We start from the raw sequence: 15,928 nt of genomic DNA on the forward strand, positions 1-15,928 counted from the left end.
TTAATGCAATTTTTAATTCTTCAGACACACTCCTCCTTCCGACTCTGATCAACTGTGCTCCTCTCCCTGTTCTCAGTATCAGCTGCTTCGTTCCATCTTCTTTTCCCAACTTGCTACGACTCTTGCCCCAATACTGACTGCAGCCTCCCCATCCCGTCCCGCATCATTGGTCAACTAATTCCATTAATCCAACTAATCCTCTCACTCACTGATTCCCCAGTATTAAACTCCTTCACCCCCTCGCACGAGTCACCATACTGGGTAACATCTTTATATTGACCCCCAGTGACCCCCCACAAAGACGGCCTGCCATCCATTCTTTCCTCACACCACCCCTCTCTCAAGGCTGTCTTCTCTCCGTCGCAACCCATTCCTCAAGCTACCCCCTTCCCCCTGGACTCCAGCCCCACCCCTCCTGGCGCAGATCCCTTCCACCTTGATCCTCTCCCTTGTACGACTCCGCTCCTCCATCCTCCCGCAGGACCCCCTCTTCCTCACGCAGACCCCCACATACCCATCCACCTCCTCTCCCGCCGAGCCTCTCCTCGGTACTCTCCCCGCACAGCTCCGGGTCACGAATACCGCCCTCCCATCTCGACTCCACTAGCCTTTGCCCGCCCCCGCCTTGGCCGCCCCACTCTCCCTACGCTGACACTAAGGCCCCTCCGCTGGGCCTCCTCCCAAAGCGGAGCCCACTCAGAACGAACCGCTGCTCCGGGAATCCACCAAGCCCACCCTACCGCGCCCACCCCCTCCGATACCGCCCCCAGCCCCAGCCACTCCCCCACCGCCCCCGGCCCTCACTCACCCGCCTCCCTCAGCTCGCGCAGCCGAACCTGCCGGCAGCGACACCTGACAGCGGCCCAATCAAAGCGCGACTTCTTTGCCGTGCCACCAATCAGAGAAGGGCGCGCACCGGCAACAGAGTCAGGCTGCGTTGGCCGGCGCTTCTGCGCGGAGGAGCGTGACCCCTGGTGGCTCCGGGAGGGAATGCAACTTGATGCTCCCTTCCTTTGATTTCTTACTGCGTCGCCAAAGTCCAGATGCGTGGTCTAGACAGGGACGTTCCATGAGACGACGGTGGGGGTGGGAAGCCTGATGCTGAGAAAGTGGAAGAGGCAGAGTTTGTGCCATTGCTACTCCTTCAGAGCAAAACCAGGTCTTCCATTTGTCTTATGAGACAAAACAGGGTTTCATATATGTACAGATCCAATAAATAAAGGTTGAAAATATTAACAGATATAAAGAGGAGTGACAGGGAGACTGGAGACAAAAAAAAACACAAGGAGAGAAGCAGATAAGAAAGTTAAGGGAAGGAACAGAGAGACATTTACAGAGGAGGCAAGAAAATGGATGGACCTGGAACTCTAGACAAATTGATTCCTATCTTCACAGCCTGTTTTTCTCTACGCTCCAGACAAAGCTGGATTTGAATCCTGGCCTTACCTTTAATAGCTGTGCAGCCTTGAGCGACTCACATAACTTCTCTGAGCCTTTATTTTTCTCATCCATAACACTGGGATTAAAAACCTATGGCCGGGCTCTGCGGCTCACGCCTGTAATCGCAGCACTTTGGGAGGCCACATCACGCGGATCACGAGGTCAGGCGGTGGAGACTATTCTGGACAACATGGTGAAACCCCGTCTCTACTGAATATACAGAAATTAGCCGGATGTGGTGGTGCGCACCTGTAATCCCAGCTACTCGGGAGGCTGAGGTAGGAGAATTATTTAAACTCAAGAGGTGGAGATTGCAGTCAGCCGAAATGGAGCCACTGCACCCCAGCCTGGCAAGAAAGCCAGACTCCGTCTCAGAAAAAAAAAAAAAAAAACCTAATTAAGGCCGGTTGTGGTGGCTCAAGCCTACAATCCCAGCACCTTGGGAGGCCCAGGCGGCAGATTGCTGGAGTGCAATGGAGTGCAAGGAGTTCAAGATCAGCCTGGGCAACATGATGAAACCCTGTCTCTACAAGAAATACAAAAGCTAGCCAGGCGTTGTGGCCTATGCCTGTGGTCACAGCTACTTATGAGGCTGAGGCAGGAGGATCACTTGAGCCTGGGAGATGGAGTTTGCAGTGAGCAAAGATCACCTCACTACATTCCAACCTGGGTGACAGAGCGAGACCCTGTCTCAATAAACAACAACAACAAAACACCTCACTTAAAGGGTACTGATAATATGGAAGCATTTTGTATTGTATATGATATTGTTATTATTATCTTTGCATCTTCACTTGGGTTTCCCTGGTCAAGACAGTTGTTCCCTCTTTCTTCTCTGCAACATTAGAGGTCTTGCCACTTTTCCAGTCGTGCCACATTGTACTGACCCCACAAGGCCTCCTGAATGGACATAGAAATGATTCTAAGGGCTGCAATAGATTATTCTAAGAGGAATAGATGCCTTGCTAGTTCATGCTCAGGCTCATACCCCCTCCACCACTCTAGCCCTTCAAACTAGCTATTACAGCATCTTTCAGGTAGTTAACTTCCGTTACTGTCCCCCTGAAAATGTAGACTCTGTCCCTAGTAATCATTGGAACAATCCAATTCAACTCAATGAAATAATACATATAAAAGTTCCTTATAATTGTAAAGTGCTTTAAAAATATTAAATACCATTGACAAAAATAATTATTATTAAATAAAATACCATATATCAATACCATATATTGATTACTTCCATATGCTGTAAAATAACTTTTTAAATGAGCATATAATTTACTATATTAAATGACAGGCATATAATATATTACGTGCCTGTCAAAGGCACATGAGGGATAGGAAAAGTGCACAAGTGGCTGGGCGAGGTGGCTCACACCTGTAATCCCTGCACTTTGGGAGGCTGACGCAGGCGGATCACAAGGTCAGGAGATCGAGACCATCCTGGCTAACACAGTGAAACCCCGTCTCTACTAAAAATACAAAAAAAAAAAAAAAATAGCCGGATATGGTGGCAGGTGCCTGTAGTCCCAGCTACTTGGGAGGCTGAGGCAGGAGAATGGTGTGAACCTGGGAGGCACCTATTGCAGTGAGCCGAGATCGCGCCACCGTACTCCATCCGGGCGACAGAGCAGGACACCGTCTCAAAAAAAAAAAAAAAAAAAAGAAAGAAAGAAAACAAAACAAAAGTGCACAAGTACATGTGTTTTCTCAGTGGAATTATTGTTCACATTTGGGAAGCTACTCTCTAAACTTGGGTAATTTCTCTACTCCTCTGGCTGTCTTATTTCTCCTTCTGTAATTATCTCTTCCCATTCCCTATTCCTTAATCTTAGTAACCACCCTCTCAATCAAATAGCTATCCTACGGCTCTAGAAGATCATCTCCCTATTTATCTGGATAAATACACACTATTCTAAGAAGTTATATTTATTTACTCATGGCTACTTTTTAACCTAGGTAAAGAGACCCCACAACACAGGTAACATCTTCCACACTACAGCTGCATAACTCTGTTCTCTAACAATTGATGTCTTACCAGGAGAAGAAGGAATGGACCCAAAGGAGAGGTGGATACTTCTAAGAATACCCACAAATGAAGAAGGTGGAAAAAAAGAACACAAGGAAGGCCTAAGGGGAATGAAGGGAATGAGAGTAGTATGGGGGAGTTCTTGATGTAAAGGGAATTCTCTTTCCCAAATAGTCTCTCTTAAGATTTCTGAGTATCTTACTGTCTTGCGGGTACAACAGGATAGCAGAGGTAAGGGACTAATGCCACAGTGCTACTCCACCTTAACTGACCGTCTACGCTGAAGCCCCTCATCTCTATTTCAACTCTAGCATTCATTCTCCTTGCTACCAGGACAAAGGTCAAGTCATACCTGGAGCTAGGAAACAAAGCCCTCTCAAGTCTGAGTATGAGTTTTATGAGGAGAGAGGGCAGAAGAGGGGATCACAAGGAAGGCAGAGATGCCCTGACGACCTCATGCCCTGATACACCACTTGCCTCTGGATTAAACAGCATTAGGGAGCCAAGAAAGGAAACACATGTGGTGTCTGGAGACCTGTGCCTGCCTGTCCCAGTCCCACACCCAGTCATCTCACCACACCCTTCACCACCTCACTTTACTTTCACCTCCAGTCCAGGAACTAGGAACTACGGAGAGAGAAGCCAAGGGAGAGGAGGAAGAGGAAACTAACGATTCCCTGCCCAACCCCAGCCCCACACCCAGCACCACCAACAGGTGAGCAAGCTTGCCGAGGAAACGCAGAGGGCATCCTGTGAGCAGGAAACACGTCTGAGTCTGGAAAAGACGCAGAGAAGTAAAAGATCAAAGGCGAGGTAGGGGGCGGGGAGGAAAGTGGGAGAGACAAAAGGAAAACAAAAAGTGGGGGATCATGAGAAGTAGAGGCAGGAAATAACAGGGCTTCAGACATGGGTGCAGAGTGGAGGTGGAGGACACAGCACAGATGGCATAAGAATTAATATTTCCCTGGCTCCTCCCAGGGACTCCTTTCTCAGCCTTGTAAGGAGTGCACAGAGGTGGCAAGGAAGCACCTTGCTCCTCTTCCTGGTTCTAAGGAAAAGGTGACCTTGAGCCAATGGGTGTCTTTCCCAGTGCCTGCCTCTAACCCTGTGCTTTCTCCATATCCTCCTCTGGTATCTGTGTTTATTCCGCGGTTTCCCCGCGGCTGCCCCCGGGAGAAGGGAGAGGTGGCTGGGGCAGGCCAAAAGCAGAGAATAGGTTGGGCAATGTCACCCTTCCACACCTACAGGGTAGATGGATCGGGTTTCGGTTTAAACCGAGGGGTTTGGGGGAAGGGTGTTGGGGTTTAGCTAGTCCACGCGGGTGCTGTCCTCCACTTGGTGCTGAAATCTGGGCCGCCACATCCCGGGGGCGGGTGGGGGCTACATCCCCGGCTTTAGACGCGCGAGTCTCAGGTCCCGCTAATTACCTGGCGGGTGCTGCCCACCTCTGCCCCCGCGCACCTAGCGCGGTGGCAGGGGGGAAGGCGGGGCCTCGGGGAGCCCCACCCCTGGAGACTGCGGCTGGGGCCTCCCCCTCCTCCGCCAGCCTGCCACTAGCTCATTGCGCCTCTCCTGCAGTCTGGTTGGCACCGGCTCCCATTCCGGCTTCAGCCTCCAATCCGACCCCCATTTCGGCTGCAGCCTCGGACCTAGCTCCGGCCCTCAGTCATCCTCCCTCCCTGTTCCGGATCCTATCTTGCGCCAGCGCCTACTCCAGGATCCCGTAGCCAGACCTCAAGCCATGGCTGGTTCCTTCTCCCGTCTGCTGTCCGCCCGCCCGGGAATCAGGCTCCTGGCTTTGGCCGGAGCGGGGTCTCTAACCGCTGGGTTTCTGCTGCGACCGGAACCTGTACGAGCGGCCAGTGAACGACGGAGGCTGTATCCCCCGAGGTAACAGTGCCTGAGGCGCGGGAGGAGGCGGGGGCAGGTGGTGATTGAAGGTGCGGGTAGAAATGAGAATCCGAGCAACAGAAAAGGGCTATAATCACGAAGGGCCTGGAGCTGGAGGGCTGTACAGTCTGCAGACCTCAGCGGGGTGGGGGTGGGGGCCAAAACCATAAAGCAAGAACATTTCTGGGGACCTGCCAAGACCCCACCTCTGGCCCTGCGAGTTCCAGCTGCACTCGCTGCCCAAATCCCTAATTGTAAAGCCGGGAACTATCCTTTTCGCTTCCCTCCATCTCCTTCTCTCATTTCCTTAATTCCTGTCCTTAAGGCTTTTCCCCTCCTCCATCCCTAGTGTTGTGTCATAGGAGGAAAGAACTGAGCAGATCTGGAGGAACTGAGTTGGCCAGCCAGAGGCAACTAGAACTACTAGAAAAGCATAGACTCTGAAAGTCCCTAAAGAGATTACCAAGGTTTAGCCTCTTTCTAATTCCCCCTCCTCCCACGGAGCAAAGCCAGACATGGCCAACTGGACAGCTCCCAGGTAACTGCATTAGGTCTAGGGTCTGTGCCCTCCCTCCATGGTCACTGGGTACCCCCTCCCCAGCGCTGAGTACCCAGACCTCCGAAAGCACAACAACTGCATGGCCAGTCACCTGACCCCAGCAGTCTATGCACGGCTCTGCGACAAGACCACACCCACTGGTTGGACATTAGATCAGTGTATCCAGACTGGCGTGGACAACCCTGGCCACCCCTTCATCAAGACTGTGGGCATGGTGGCTGGAGATGAGGAGACCTATGAGGTAGGGGGTCCCCAGAGTCTCCCTGATGATCCAACTCATCTTCCCAGTCATTCCAGCTCCTTCCCCCTAAAGACCTCTCACTTTCCCCCAAGACTCTGAGCTCCCCCAAACTTAAGTTTTCTGATCCAGTGAAATCAATGCACAGTTGAAGTCTGGGGAAGGATTCCCTCTCCTTAACTATCTCTCCCTCTTAACTCCCCTTAGGTATTTGCTGACCTGTTTGACCCTGTGATCCAAGAGCGACACAATGGATATGACCCCCGGACAATGAAGCACACCACGGATCTGGATGCCAGTAAAGTGAGTTCAAATATCCCACTTCTGATTTGCATTGCTTGTGTACAACACTGTATCTCCCATCCCTTCACCTTATTTCCTGACTCATGGTCATTACACTGCTGAGCTTTTAATCTTAATGTAAGGAAAGAATCATATCTTAAGGGGCAGCATATATGGAGATGAAAGGATAGATAAGAATGACTATGGCCCGAGGTGGGCGGTTTGGGGAAGGGTCTGCAATGCCCCCTTCAATTGGAGTGCTTTCCCAACGGGCCTCTTCTTCCAATGCACGCAAGTAGAATGCACAAAGAGTCCTCTAATGCCTAAGGAAGATCTCTCCTTTCCCAGGGGCCCTCAGTTCCCACCGTGTTTCTGTGACTTATATTCATTTCCCTTATCTCCCAGATCCGTTCTGGCTACTTTGATGAGAGGTATGTATTGTCCTCTAGAGTCAGAACTGGCCGAAGCATCCGAGGACTCAGTCTGCCTCCAGCTTGCACTCGAGCAGAGCGACGGGAGGTGGAACGTGTTGTGGTGGATGCACTGAGTGGCCTGAAGGGTGACCTGGCTGGACGTTACTATAGGCTCAGTGAGATGACAGAGGCTGAACAGCAGCAGCTGATTGATGTGAGGGTCTTAAGAGGGTGCTGGTTGGTGGGAGCAGATGGAAAAAAGAGCCAGAGGGAAGGCTGGGCCAGATGAGACATGGGCTCTGAGAGGCCCAGGGGCCACCATGAAGATTCTTAACCCAAATCCCGTTACTTTTCCCAGGACCACTTTCTGTTTGATAAGCCTGTGTCCCCATTGCTGACTGCAGCAGGAATGGCTCGAGACTGGCCAGATGCTCGTGGAATTTGGTATGAGGCTGCTCCTTACCTCTTTTGTCTTCATGCCCTCATAAATGCTTTTTTTCCCCCTCTATCTCTTTTTTTTTTTTTTTTTTTTTTTTTTTTTTTTTGAGACGGAGTCTCGCTATGTCGCCCAGGGTGGAGTGCAGTGGCCGGATCTCAGCTCACTGCAAGCTCCGCCTCCCGGGTTTTTACGCCATTCTCCTGCCTCAGCCTCCCGAGTAGCCGGGACTACAGGCGCCCGCCACCTCGCCCGGCTAGTTTTTTGTATTTTTTAGTAGAGACGGGGTTTCACCGTGTTAGCCAGGATGGTCTCGATCTCCCGACCTCGTGATCCGCCCGTCTCGGCCTCCCAAAGTGCTGGGATTACAGGCTTGAGCCACCGCGCCCGGCCTTCCCCCTCTATCTCTACCAATTCTTGCCTTGCCTCTTGAACACTGTCCCTCTCCTGCCCTCAGGCACAACAATGAGAAGAGCTTCCTGATCTGGGTGAATGAGGAGGATCATACACGGGTCATCTCCATGGAGAAGGGTGGCAACATGAAGAGAGTGTTTGAAAGATTCTGCCGAGGCCTCAAAGAGGTTGGAAAAGATTGTGTAGGGGAACTAAGTGGGAGGACATAAAGAAAACCAAAGAGTAGCATAAATAGATTATGTAATTTATCAACCCACCCAGGACATGTCTGATAGTAAAAAGGACTATCTAGGACTCACTCTAGGAATAAAGGTATAAACCAGCTGGGACCATACCGGGAAAACCAGGACATGTGGTCACCCTAAGATTAGGAAAAGAAAGAGTGTCAGGAACCTTAGGAAGTGAATAGGGCAGTTGCCGGATAATGCAAAAAAGGAATAACTGAGATGTCAGGTCAGTGCCTGGAATGTGTGCAGTGGAATGGTGTGGTGTGCAGATAAGGAAAACATTTGAGCTTAGACTGATGTTGGCGGGGAGAGGTTGCTGTGTTCATGACTCCAATATAACCACCCAGTTCTGAGCCAAGGTACGCCTTGACTCTGGGTTCTATCATTCTTGTTAGAGTATCAGGTCGAGGCTTTAAGTTGAGAGTTGGGAGGGAGACTGGGGAAGGAGGAGGATCAAATGTTTCGAGTTCTAGAATATGTGGCTCTATATGAGAGGTTGAACTGAATCATCAATCCTACATAGATTGGGTCTCCATATTCAAGTCTACATTAGAAATCCCCATAAACTCAATTCAATCTTACTGTATGTTCTCAAACATACAGTTCTATTTTAGGTTTGCAAAGAAAAAGGGCTCCTCTTTTAGATTCTGAGAAGTTTCTACTATTTTAGGCAAGTAATAGATAACATATTCTGACTATGAGTGGGTCGGGAAGTACCTTTAAATTATATGCCTCAGTTTCCTCGTCTGTAAAATTGGGATAATGAGATTTTCTACATTTTAGGTTGTTGTGGGGATTAAATGAAATACAGGTAAAGTACTTGGTCCAACGTAAGTGCTTAATAAGTGTTAAAGTGTTAGCTGCATTATTATTCTAGATGGAAGGGTTTCCCCCATGTTCAGCATGTAAGATATGCCCTATGCCATGGTTCTTTCTGAACTATAAACAGGATCCTTTTACGCACGTTGGGTAGTGGTCTTTGTGACCGTCACTCTGGTAGATCCCTTGTCTCTTCAACTCCAATAGTCATCTTCATGACTACGTGGTTAATTGAAGCAAAACACCTTCCCCTGCCCCTATTCCTATGAATCTGGCTTTTCTGCTCTGTTTTCATCTTTCTCTGCATTGACACAGGTGCTCCGTTCACAGCTAACAGAACGTTATCTTACCTCTTCCTGGCAAAGCTTACACCTTCATCTTCTGTCTGAAAGGACCCTTCCAAGCTCTAGGCTCATTAGCAAAGCAAAGATAATTGATGCATGCAGAACTCATTGAATAATCAGTCCTCTCTCAGTTCAGTTTACCACCTCTGTTCATTTCCCTAGATCATCCCTAATACACCACTCCTTCGAGTTTTCTTCTTCCACATATTTTTTCACAATCTCATTATTATGCACATCATAATTTTGCATCATGCATGCATGAAAACAATAACAAGCCATTTTCATTAAAAAAGACCAGTGTCATCCATTCACAGCCAAGTTTCTGTTCTAGACATATTTCTAGTGTTCTTGTGTGTCTAGCTAAGGGAGGGTCCAGGGTTAATGAAATATCCCTGATTTTTCATTAACAAAACCTTTGTGGACTCAGGTGGAGCAACTTATCCAAGAACGTGGCTGGGAGTTCATGTGGAATGAGCGTTTGGGATACATCTTGACCTGTCCATCTAACCTGGGCACTGGACTTCGGGCAGGAGTGCACATCAAACTGCCCCTGCTAAGCAAAGTAAAGGAGTTGTGGGGTTACAGAGGGGTGTGAGTAAGGAAGGGTGAGTTGTGGATGGGGAGGGAGTGGACCCTTTGGAAAGGAGCCAAACATGTTGTGGCTAAAGGGTCAGGGGACAGGCCAGGCACAGCGGCTCATGCCTGTAATCCCAGCACTCGGGAGGCCAAGGCGGGCCGATTACCTGAGCCCAGGAGTTCAAGACCAACCTGGGCAACCTGTGGAAACCCCATCTCTACTATAAATGCAAAAGTTAGCTGGGTGTAATGGAGGCTGAGGTGAGAGGATCACTTAAGCCTGGAAAGTTGAGGCTTCAGTGACCTGTGAGCCATCCAGCCTGGGTGACAGAGAGAGATCCTGTCTGGAAAAAAAAAAAAAAGTCAGGAAACAGAGCTCTGAGCAGGTTCAGGGCTCTTTCAGGTAGGACTAGTCTCTGCCTCTATCGACCGTGCTCCCAATCCCTATCTCCTCTCTAGGATAGCCGCTTCCCAAAGATCCTGGAGAACCTAAGACTCCAAAAGCGTGGTACTGGAGGAGTGGACACTGCTGCCACAGGCGGTGTCTTTGATATTTCTAATTTGGACCGACTAGGCAAATCAGAGGTGAGATCCTAAGGGATTAGGGTGAGGAGAGCTATAGGTCTGTGGGGGCTGAAATATGGCAGTGAGTGAGCCTCCGGGATGTAACATAATCTGAAATGAAATTCAGGTCGAGTGGGGAGGCAACTGGAAATCAGCAGGCAAGTCAGTCAGTGCTAAAGAAAAGCTCAGATTGCAGGAAGCAGAGATCAAAGATTAGTGTCCTTCAGGTGGAGCTTGTGCAGCTGGTCATCGATGGAGTAAACTATTTGATTGATTGTGAACGGCGTCTGGAGAGAGGCCAGGATATCCGCATCCCCACACCTGTCATCCACACCAAGCATTAACTCCCCACCACCAACTGATGTCTCAAGATTCCCAGGAGTTCTGCTCATTCTAATGATGGCCCTTTCTACTTGCTCTGGACCTGCCCCCGCATCCCCTGCCTCCATCCTAGTAAAGACTCCTTGCTATGCTGCAGCTGTCTATGTTATTTCTAATGGTGGGGTGAGGAGGGGAGCAGGCTTCAGGAAATGAAAAGAGGCAGTGGGATTATTTATGATGGAAAGAGACTCCAGATATGGCATCCTGGGAACACTGATTCTCAGGTGGGTGGAAAGCATTAACATTTTACCCATATTCCTCATCAGCTTCTGAAAATAATCAGGATGCACTTCTGTTTGCACTTTATTCATTATGACTTAAGATTTCTCTCCCCACAATCTCCTTCTACTGTAGAGACAGGCTCAGAGCAGGTGGCCAAGGAAGCTGATAGTCAATACCAGGGACCAGGAAGGTCGTGACCAGTCCTGGAGGCCCCAGGCTGTACTTCGACCTATAATAGACAGGGAATGGGAGTCATATCACAACTCTGCTCTCCAGGAGCATTGATACTTGGAAATTAGCGCTCTGCCTGTAGACTCCTTCACTCCAGGGATCTCCCTGGGTGCACTCTAAGAGCCAGACAGCACCAGATTAGGGGTTTGATTCGGGGTCAGGAGATGGAGGCTCAAGCTGTGCAGCTGGGAACTCACCTTGCTGTTCCGGGCTCTCCTTGCCCTCATGCTGGGCCCATGCAACTGCTCGTCGCTGCTCAGGACTCAGAAAGGCCATTTGCTCAGGAGTGACAGCCACAGCCTGGGCACTGGTGAGACTAGATAGTTGGGTGGGACTAAACACCACCTGGGGGCAGGGGTAGGAATCAGTGCATGCCAGTTGGGCCCTGGCTCTCCTGTGGTCACCCCAGTCCATTAATACTTACAGCAAATTTAGGAGGAGGGATGACAGAAATGGCAAGAGGAGTAAGGCCCTGGATCTGTCCCTGCAGCAGTGCTGAAAGAGCCAGGTCTGGGATCCCAGCTGTTGAAGCAAGTGGCATCCAAACATTGTCTTAGACTCACCTTCCTTCTCTTCAAACAGATAGACCTTCTCTAACTACTCCCAAAGTGCCCTACCGTAGACCTTCCCCAGTATGTCTCTAGCCCCTTATTTAAACACCCTCTCAGGTCCCCACTTTAAGAATTGCAGGGCAGTCTTCCATCCAGTCCACCCATGGTATAGAAACCAAACCAACTTGCACCAGCAGTAGCCCAGCTCCCCACCTGCTATGGTGCCAATTTCAGTGAAGATCTCAGGCCCCCAGTTACTGACTGGGCCAAAGCCACCAGGCAGTACAAGGAGGTGGGCCAGAACCTCCAGTTGTTCTTCAGAGCACTGGAGATGCAGGGTGCCCAGGAAGAGAGCTGCTTGGCTGTAGAACAGTGGGAAGGAAGGAAGAAGAATTCAGCTTCAGCGAAAGGGGCTGTGGTCATGAGACAAAGGAAGAGATGGCTTCAGATGAGTTCCCTTCCTCCATGGGACCAGACCTTCATGATCCTTCTTTCCCCAGTAAGTCCACCTTTACCTCAGCACCACCACCCTCAGCCCCTTCACAAGTGACCTAAACTCCCAACTGCTGATGTGCTGGAGCTCCTCTGGCCGCAGTCCACAGAGCGTATAACCCAGCGCTGTCAGATGAATGAAGTCCAGGTGGCTCACATGCCGACCACTCTGCCGTAGGAAACTGGAGACCACAACGCGGAGCTGGGGTGGGGGTTGGGGGCAGAGGGGAAGGAGAAAAGTTATGGAGAATGAATGGACAGGGAAGTGATAGGTGTTGCTGGGTTACACTCTGTTACTATTAAGACCTAAAGAGTCACGGGGAAGGCTGAGGACTCAGAAAAGAAAAGGATAGAAAAAGAAGAGGCCTCCAGGAAAAGAGGTAGGAGACAGTATTATGTGTTCAGGGCCTCAGAGTGAATAAATCAGAGTCCTGAAGGTCACTAATAGGGGGTATCAACAAAAGATAGAAAGAATGACCAGGTAGGGTCACAGGAAAAAATTCCTTGGGCTTTAGATGATCTACAGGGCTGGGTCTGTGGGATGGGTGTTTGGGAAGTGGTAGGGAGGAGGAAAGGTGTTACCTGAGTGGAGCTCCAGCCATCTATCTGCCCCAGGGTGCTCAGCACTCCCCAGTCCACTAGGATCAGCTCCTGTAGTTCCCGATCTCCTAGACCTATTAAGAGCCGACCAAGCTGCAGGATCTGCTCAGGACGAAATCTCCGGGGGGGACCCCACAACTAGGAGAAAGAGAGGAACAATGTGAGTGGAAAAGCAGTGGATTGGGAGTCAGAATGCTGGGTTTTAAGTCTTGCCTCTGCCCTTAGCTGTATAACTCTAGGCAAGTCACCTGCCTTTTCTTTAGTTTCCTCCACTGTCAAATGAGACAGTTGCCTTACAGTTCCTCTAATGTGTTTTGAAAGACATTACAGTCAGTGGAAAAGAAGAGCAGACTAACTCTAGTCCATGAGTTCTACACCTTTATGTGCATCAGACACAGAGACACTTATTAAAACACAGATGCCTGAGGCCCAGCACAGTGGCTCGCAGCTGTAATCCCAGCATTTTGGGAGGCTGAGGTGGGAGGATTGCTTGAGTCCAGGAGTTCAAGACCATCCTGGGCAACATAGCAAAACCCCATCTCTACCAAAAATACAAAAGTTAGCCAGGTATGGTGGCGTGCACCTGTAGTCCCAGCTACTTGAGAGGCTGAGTCAGGAGGATCGCTTGAGCCCAGGATGTAGAGGTTACAGTGAGCCAAGATCACACCACTGCACTCCAGCCTGCATGCTGGGTGACAGAGTGAGACTCTGTCTCAAAAAAAAAAAAAACACAGATGCAGATGTCTGGATTCCTTCCCCCAGAGGCTTATTTTTTTATTTATGAGACAGGGTCTTGTTTTGACACCCAGGCTGGAGTGCAGTGGTGCGATTTTGGCTCATTGCACCCTCCACCTCCTGGGCTCAGAGGATTCTCCTACCCCAGCCTCCCGAGGAGCTGAGATTACAGGCATGCGCCACCACACCCAGCTAATTTTTTTATTTTTAGTGGAGACAGGGTTTCACCATGTTGCCCAGTCTGGTCTCAAACCCCTGGGTTCAAGCAATCCATCTGCCTCAGCCTCCCAAAGTGCTGGGATTACAGGCGTGAGTCACTGCGTCCAGCCTCCCCAAAGGTTTTTATTAAGTCAGTCTAGCATGGTAATCGGCACTGGCATTGTTCCTGTGCTCGGTTCAGCAGTACATACACATAAAAACATTGGAATGATACAAAGATTAGCACAGCGCCTATGCAAGGATAACATGCAAATTCATGAAGCATGCCATTATTATTATTATTTTGTTTATTTATTTATTTATTTTTATTTTTATTTTTTTCGAGGTGGAGTCTCGCTCTGTCGCCCAGGATGGAGTGCTTTCTTGACCTTGCCTCACTGCAAGCTCCACCTCCCGGGTTCACCCCATTCTCCTGCCTCAGCCTCCCAAGTAGCTGGGCTACAGGTGCCTGCCACCACGTCTGGCTAACTTTTTTGTATTTTTAGTGGAGATGGGGTTTCACCATGTTAGACATCATAGTCTTGATCTCCTGACCTCATTATCCGCCCACCTCAGCCTCCCAAAGTGCTGGGATTACAGGTATGAGCTACCGCGCCTGGCCGAAGCATGCCATTATTTTTTTAAGAAAGAAAGAAAAAAAGAATAAAGAAAAAAATCTGTTCCCTTGATGATTCCGATACACATTAAAATTTGGTAATCACTGCTTTAGTCCCTCTATTCATTATACTAGCTCTCTTTCCTCAATATTTATCCCCACTCACCTCCTACTTGTGACCCAAATCTTCTAATTCTTTTATCTCCTGCTTCCCCCACCTCTCATCCAACTCTATATTCTCTTTGTGTCCTACATCACACCCAAAGAGCTTCTTCATGGCCAACCCCAGTTGACTCTCCATCACTAACCTGTTTTGCTTTGCCCATGGCTGCTCGCAGTTCCTCAGGCCCAAGTCCTGGGTCCCCTGCAAATAGTGTCAGGCAGTCCTCAAAGTCTGAGAGCTCCATCTCTGCAATCTGGGTTGCAGACCAGGCTGCTGGGAATGTCCCTCGTACATCTGCACAATTTGGCACAGGTTCTGAAGGGGGAAGACAGGGTCAGGAGGTCAGTATGGTAATAAAATATGCCCAGAGATATCTGTAGATGGAATGACTCTTCCAACCTTTGGAGGATGGAGCACTGTGGCAAGTAGGGACCAAAGGATTATTACAAGGTAAGATGTATAGGGCTTAGAAGATAATAGAACAAGAAGTGATTGGAGATGCCAAGTCCCTTCTTTTATAGATGAAAGACTGAGGATGTTGGTCAGGGATTTAATGGCAGAGCTGAATTTGAACCCAGTTCTCTAGCCTCACAATGTCTCCTTCAAAGCTTCTAGGGATCTCCCCAGCAGAGAGCTCCACACTTAGCCGAGCTAGAGCTGAATCAGCTGTTTAAAGAGACAAGACAGCAGGAAAACGGAAATTCTGGGCTAAAAGAAAACTTAATAGTTTACAAACTCCCAAAGCTATAGAATTCTAGAACTAGAAGAGACTTGAAGATCATCCCTCTAACCTCTTCTTTATAATTAGAAAACCCAGTCCCAGAGAAAAGCATATGCAGAACCCAAACTATTTGATACTCCCTGTACATCCTGCTGGACATATGAGTATTTGGGTAGTTTCACCTGGAAGATCCTCAGCAGCTGGTCGCACAACCCCTGCTACCAGGGCTGCTTTCTTGGCAGCCAGCTGTGGCCCCCTACACAGCTGTCCAACTCTGCTCTGCTCCCAGCTCTGCTGCTTTTCTAGAAGCCGCTCCAGGGTCTCTGGACCCAAGGCCTCCTGCATGAGAAGGTAGAAGGAGAGTAGGGAGATCTGGACAGATCAGGGCCTGCTGCTGTAGCTGTAATTCCAAAGTCCAGTCTCTGTTTCGCAGTCTCCCCCTAGATCTAGGCTTCATATCCTTTGCCCTCTTTGGCCATGGGTCCCCATAACCAGCTCACCAGTCCCCTCTATGCATTTACTCCCTTCCCTTCTTCCTTCATCTCACCCTGGGGATCAAGGAAATTGCCTCAGTAGACAGAGTGAACACTAGGCGTCCAGCTTGCTCTACTTCATCCTGGCTCCACAACTCTGGTTTCCTGGGGACAGGAAGAAAATCGGGGGCTGGGGAGCTGAGAGAACTGTGAGGAAAAGGAAGGGGAAAAGAGGACATGCTAGGATTTGGGACACAGGGCTCCAAGGGACCTTAAGAATATAGAACAGGCTGCCACTGATGATGGTGGTTGAG

The 15,928-nt window shown here is 49.5% G+C and overlaps 2 protein-coding genes, 1 non-coding gene and 1 pseudogene across 103 annotated transcripts in view; 2 read left to right on the forward strand and 2 right to left on the reverse strand.

The window, feature by feature from the left end:
* LOC101867431 (inositol hexakisphosphate and diphosphoinositol-pentakisphosphate kinase 1) overlaps positions 1 to 844 on the reverse strand; it is a 61,182-nt gene extending 60,338 nt beyond the window's left edge. For all 47 annotated transcript variants that reach the window (XR_012414884.1, XR_012414875.1, XR_012414879.1 and 44 more), the window contains exon 1: positions 809 to 844. This is a non-coding gene — a transcript (inositol hexakisphosphate and diphosphoinositol-pentakisphosphate kinase 1). The remainder of the gene's footprint in view (positions 1 to 808) is intronic.
* Positions 845 to 3,955: 3,111 nt separating this feature from the next.
* Positions 3,956 to 10,708, forward strand: LOC101864785 (creatine kinase U-type, mitochondrial). 13 transcript variants are annotated; one of them, XR_012414903.1, is made up of 11 exons: positions 3,956 to 4,184; positions 5,048 to 5,359; positions 5,961 to 6,159; positions 6,364 to 6,459; positions 6,844 to 7,065; positions 7,210 to 7,295; positions 7,745 to 7,868; positions 8,712 to 8,739; positions 9,519 to 9,653; positions 10,127 to 10,252; positions 10,459 to 10,708. XR_012414903.1 is itself a non-coding variant. In XM_005559361.5 (10 exons), the coding sequence occupies exons 1-10, from the start codon at positions 3,988 to 3,990 to the stop codon at positions 10,573 to 10,575; spliced, it is 1,614 nt and encodes a 537-aa protein (XP_005559418.3). In that variant the 5' UTR covers positions 3,956 to 3,987; the 3' UTR covers positions 10,576 to 10,708. The 13 variants fall into 13 exon arrangements, 7 of the variants coding, with proteins under 7 accessions (XP_005559418.3, XP_045253189.2, XP_015308243.2 ...); XR_012414906.1 differs by having other exon boundaries at positions 6,888 to 7,065; XR_012414902.1 differs by having other exon boundaries at positions 8,712 to 9,653.
* Positions 10,709 to 10,902: 194 nt separating this feature from the next.
* Positions 10,903 to 15,928, reverse strand: part of LOC102143168 (stereocilin) — a 49,031-nt gene continuing 44,005 nt past the window's right edge. For 32 of the 43 annotated variants that reach the window (XM_073995652.1, XM_073995648.1, XM_073995650.1 and 29 more), the window contains 9 exons: positions 15,689 to 15,779; positions 15,324 to 15,480; positions 14,566 to 14,735; positions 12,691 to 12,846; positions 12,168 to 12,310; positions 11,830 to 11,978; positions 11,490 to 11,587; positions 11,263 to 11,410; positions 10,903 to 11,063 (listed from right to left, as the gene is read on the reverse strand). In XM_073995652.1, the coding sequence (XP_073851753.1) occupies positions 10,975 to 11,063; positions 11,263 to 11,410; positions 11,490 to 11,587; positions 11,830 to 11,978; positions 12,168 to 12,310; positions 12,691 to 12,846; positions 14,566 to 14,735; positions 15,324 to 15,480; positions 15,689 to 15,779 (1,201 nt within the window). In that variant the 3' untranslated portion in view covers positions 10,903 to 10,974. Of the gene's footprint in view, positions 11,064 to 11,262; positions 11,411 to 11,489; positions 11,588 to 11,829; positions 11,979 to 12,167; positions 12,311 to 12,690; positions 12,847 to 14,565; positions 14,736 to 15,323; positions 15,481 to 15,688; positions 15,780 to 15,928 lie in introns of those variants that run through there. The other 11 variants (XR_012414856.1, XR_012414855.1, XR_012414854.1 and 8 more) reach the window with 4 other exon arrangements.
* Positions 13,846 to 13,938, forward strand: LOC123574800 (U6 spliceosomal RNA; annotated as a pseudogene).

This window comes from Macaca fascicularis, chromosome 7 (genome assembly GCF_037993035.2).
Source record: "Macaca fascicularis isolate 582-1 chromosome 7, T2T-MFA8v1.1".
NCBI classification, from domain to species: domain Eukaryota; kingdom Metazoa; phylum Chordata; class Mammalia; order Primates; family Cercopithecidae; genus Macaca; species Macaca fascicularis.